General features: G+C 43.8%; 1 protein-coding gene and 1 long non-coding RNA gene across 2 annotated transcripts in view; one reads left to right on the top strand and one right to left on the bottom strand.

The window, feature by feature from the left end:
• The window catches only part of LOC132980920 (uncharacterized), a 33,767-nt gene extending 33,229 nt beyond the window's left edge, over positions 1–538 (bottom strand). The window contains exon 1 of the long non-coding RNA XR_009674216.1: positions 200–538. This is a non-coding gene — a long non-coding RNA (uncharacterized LOC132980920). The remainder of the gene's footprint in view (positions 1–199) is intronic.
• Positions 539–1,100: 562 nt separating this feature from the next.
• The window catches only part of LOC132979970 (latent-transforming growth factor beta-binding protein 4-like), a 42,886-nt gene continuing 41,486 nt past the window's right edge, over positions 1,101–2,500 (top strand). Inside the window, exon 1 of the mRNA XM_061045794.1 lies at positions 1,101–1,122. Coding sequence (XP_060901777.1) covers positions 1,101–1,122 — 22 coding nt within the window. The remainder of the gene's footprint in view (positions 1,123–2,500) is intronic.

The following is a 2,500-nucleotide window of genomic DNA, read 5'->3' as shown; positions in this document are numbered from 1 at the left end:
CTCTCTCTCTCCCTCTCTCTCTCTCTCTCTCTCTCTCTCTTCAGGCCTCATGTCTGTGGAGGTCGGTGTTGTGTCGGATGGACTTTGTCGCCCAAAACCAAACAATGCACCAAACGTGAGTCAGACCTCCACCAGCATCTCTCTTCACTCTTTGACTGTAATCATGTTATTGTTCTCCTGACAACTCACAACATTTAACAGCAACTTCTGGCCGTTTGGAGATGTTCCCTTCATGACATCACAAAGGGCAGTAGCCCCTCCCCCAGGTGGGTGACACTCCCACAGCTAGGTGTTTGTTCTGCCCTCTGAGTCTGCCTTCTCACCGTAAACAATAGGACATGGAGCGAGAAAGACCGAGTACACCCAAGCCCCTTCCAGAGAGGGGGCGTGGTCAGACACAGCTCATTTACATATTTAAAGGTACAGACACAGAAACAGCCTGTTCTGAGCAGGGCTGAAATAGAGGGGTTTATAGACATGATCAAATACAGGATCAGAGTGGATTTAGAACAAGACACTTCACACACATGTTGAAGAGGAGCTCTGAGACTTATTTAAACTGAAGAAGAAGAGGAGGATATGTCACCTTTAAACTTTTAAAAAACCTCAAACTTGATTTTAAAAAGTGTGCAGCGACCCGGTAAATATTACCTCAGTAGATTTGTTCTCGATGTGTTCTTAATAAAATCTTTACGAAGCTCTAAAATGTGGCTTTGCTTCAATATTTCCATTTTCTCTGCATATATTTGAAAAGTTTAAACAGGAATAAAGTTTAAAGCTGCTCCTGCTTCAACAAGTGCCTCTTCTGTAGGTCTCCAGCACATCTGTATTTTTCAGCGTTGATCCGTTGCAGCTGTCATGTCGTGGTGAAACATCTGTAGCTTCCTGCTGAAGATATGAAACAGAAAACTTCTGTTCCTCCTCAAACTCATCTGGAGCCCAGAAACACGATCCACAGTTAGCAGGATGGACTTGTGGTGCGTTTAATTTCATTGCGGAAATCAGAAATTCCGAATTACCGGTCGGATACGTCGTCAGGAACGCTCACATGAAGTCGGAACTCTGACTCTGAGATTCAGTAGCCCGAGTTAAAATCCAACATGGCTGCTACATGCGTCTACAGTAATGTTTAAAGGGATACTTCACTCATTTACATTAATCTTTGTATCATTAGAAACCTGGTAGTGTTTTTGAATGGTCGTGCATCCCGCCCTCATTTTCCCCTGAGATGAGAAATCTTTGTATTTCTGAGTCTGTAAAGGAACTTCTGATGACTGTGATTGGTCTGTAACTTCAGTGGTCGAAAATATGAGGAACACACACACACACACACACACACACACACACACACACACACACACACACACACACACACACACACACACACAGGTGCAGACAGTGTGATGGAGCAGCCGACTCTCTTCAAAGTGTGAAGTTCTGCAGGACTTCAGAGTCCGTCTGCAGGTCCGGATTTATGAGCTGAGCTGGATTATTTATGCTTCCGGGGTTTACAGCGGTTCTGGACTTTATGGTTACCACACTGGAGCGTGGGCGTTATGTAATCCACATGTAGAGCTGACACACACACTCTTCTGTTTCTGCTCACGCTCCGTCCTGATCATAAAACCCAACGCACCGTCTTCTTCTTCTTCTTCTGGGGTTTATAGCGGGGTAAAGATCCCTGACTTCAGTTACAGTTTCAATACGACTCAAAAATACTCTGTGGAGGGTCAAAGAGTAAAAAAGAGTAAAATTACAATTTGATCCAAATACTAAAGTAAAAAAAAGCAGGTTGATATGTTTCTTATAAATTAATAAAACCAGCCTTCATCATAATTCAGAGGTAGCCAGTGCTTTCTGTTAAACGACTTCATGTCAAGACTTCCTGTTCCGTGTTGAAAACGCCTTCATCTCTTGGTCAATAACCTCCAGGAGGAGTCTGTCCCTGTTGACTCTACAGTTCACTTATTAGACTCTTTTATCCAAAGCGACGTACATCAGAGAGTAAGAACAACACAAGCAAGGATCTAGAAAAAAGGGAACAATGTCAGTAAGAGCAAACGATCAGCTTTGAGTCTGATTGGACACACAGGTGCTGACAGGAAGTGACCAGAGGCAAAGCACAACATTGAGGGCAGTTCTTGAGAGCTCTAATCAGTATAGAAACCATCTTATAAGTCGTCGTTATCAAACAAAAACCATCGTCATTACCATCATCATCATCAATAATATGGAGACCATCATCATTAAGTTAGTAGGTATTCATAAAGAGCTGGGTCTTTAGCTTTTTCTTAAAGGTGCAGAGCGACTCTGCAGATCACATGGAGTTTGGAAGTTCATTCCACCACCGGGGGGCGACAGAGGAGAAGAGTCTAGTCAGAGACTTAGGACCCTGTTGTGAAGGTTGGATCAGACGCCTTTCATTGGCAGAGCGTAGTGGGCGGGGGAGTGTAGACCTGGATCAGAGAGTTAAAGTGAGGAGGAGACGTTTCTGTGTCTG

Source organism: Labrus mixtus, chromosome 9 (genome assembly GCF_963584025.1).
Source record: "Labrus mixtus chromosome 9, fLabMix1.1, whole genome shotgun sequence".
In the NCBI taxonomy this organism is placed as follows: domain Eukaryota; kingdom Metazoa; phylum Chordata; class Actinopteri; order Labriformes; family Labridae; genus Labrus; species Labrus mixtus.
The sequence above is the reverse complement of the archived record's forward strand: the minus strand, read 5'-3'. Positions and strand labels throughout refer to the sequence as shown.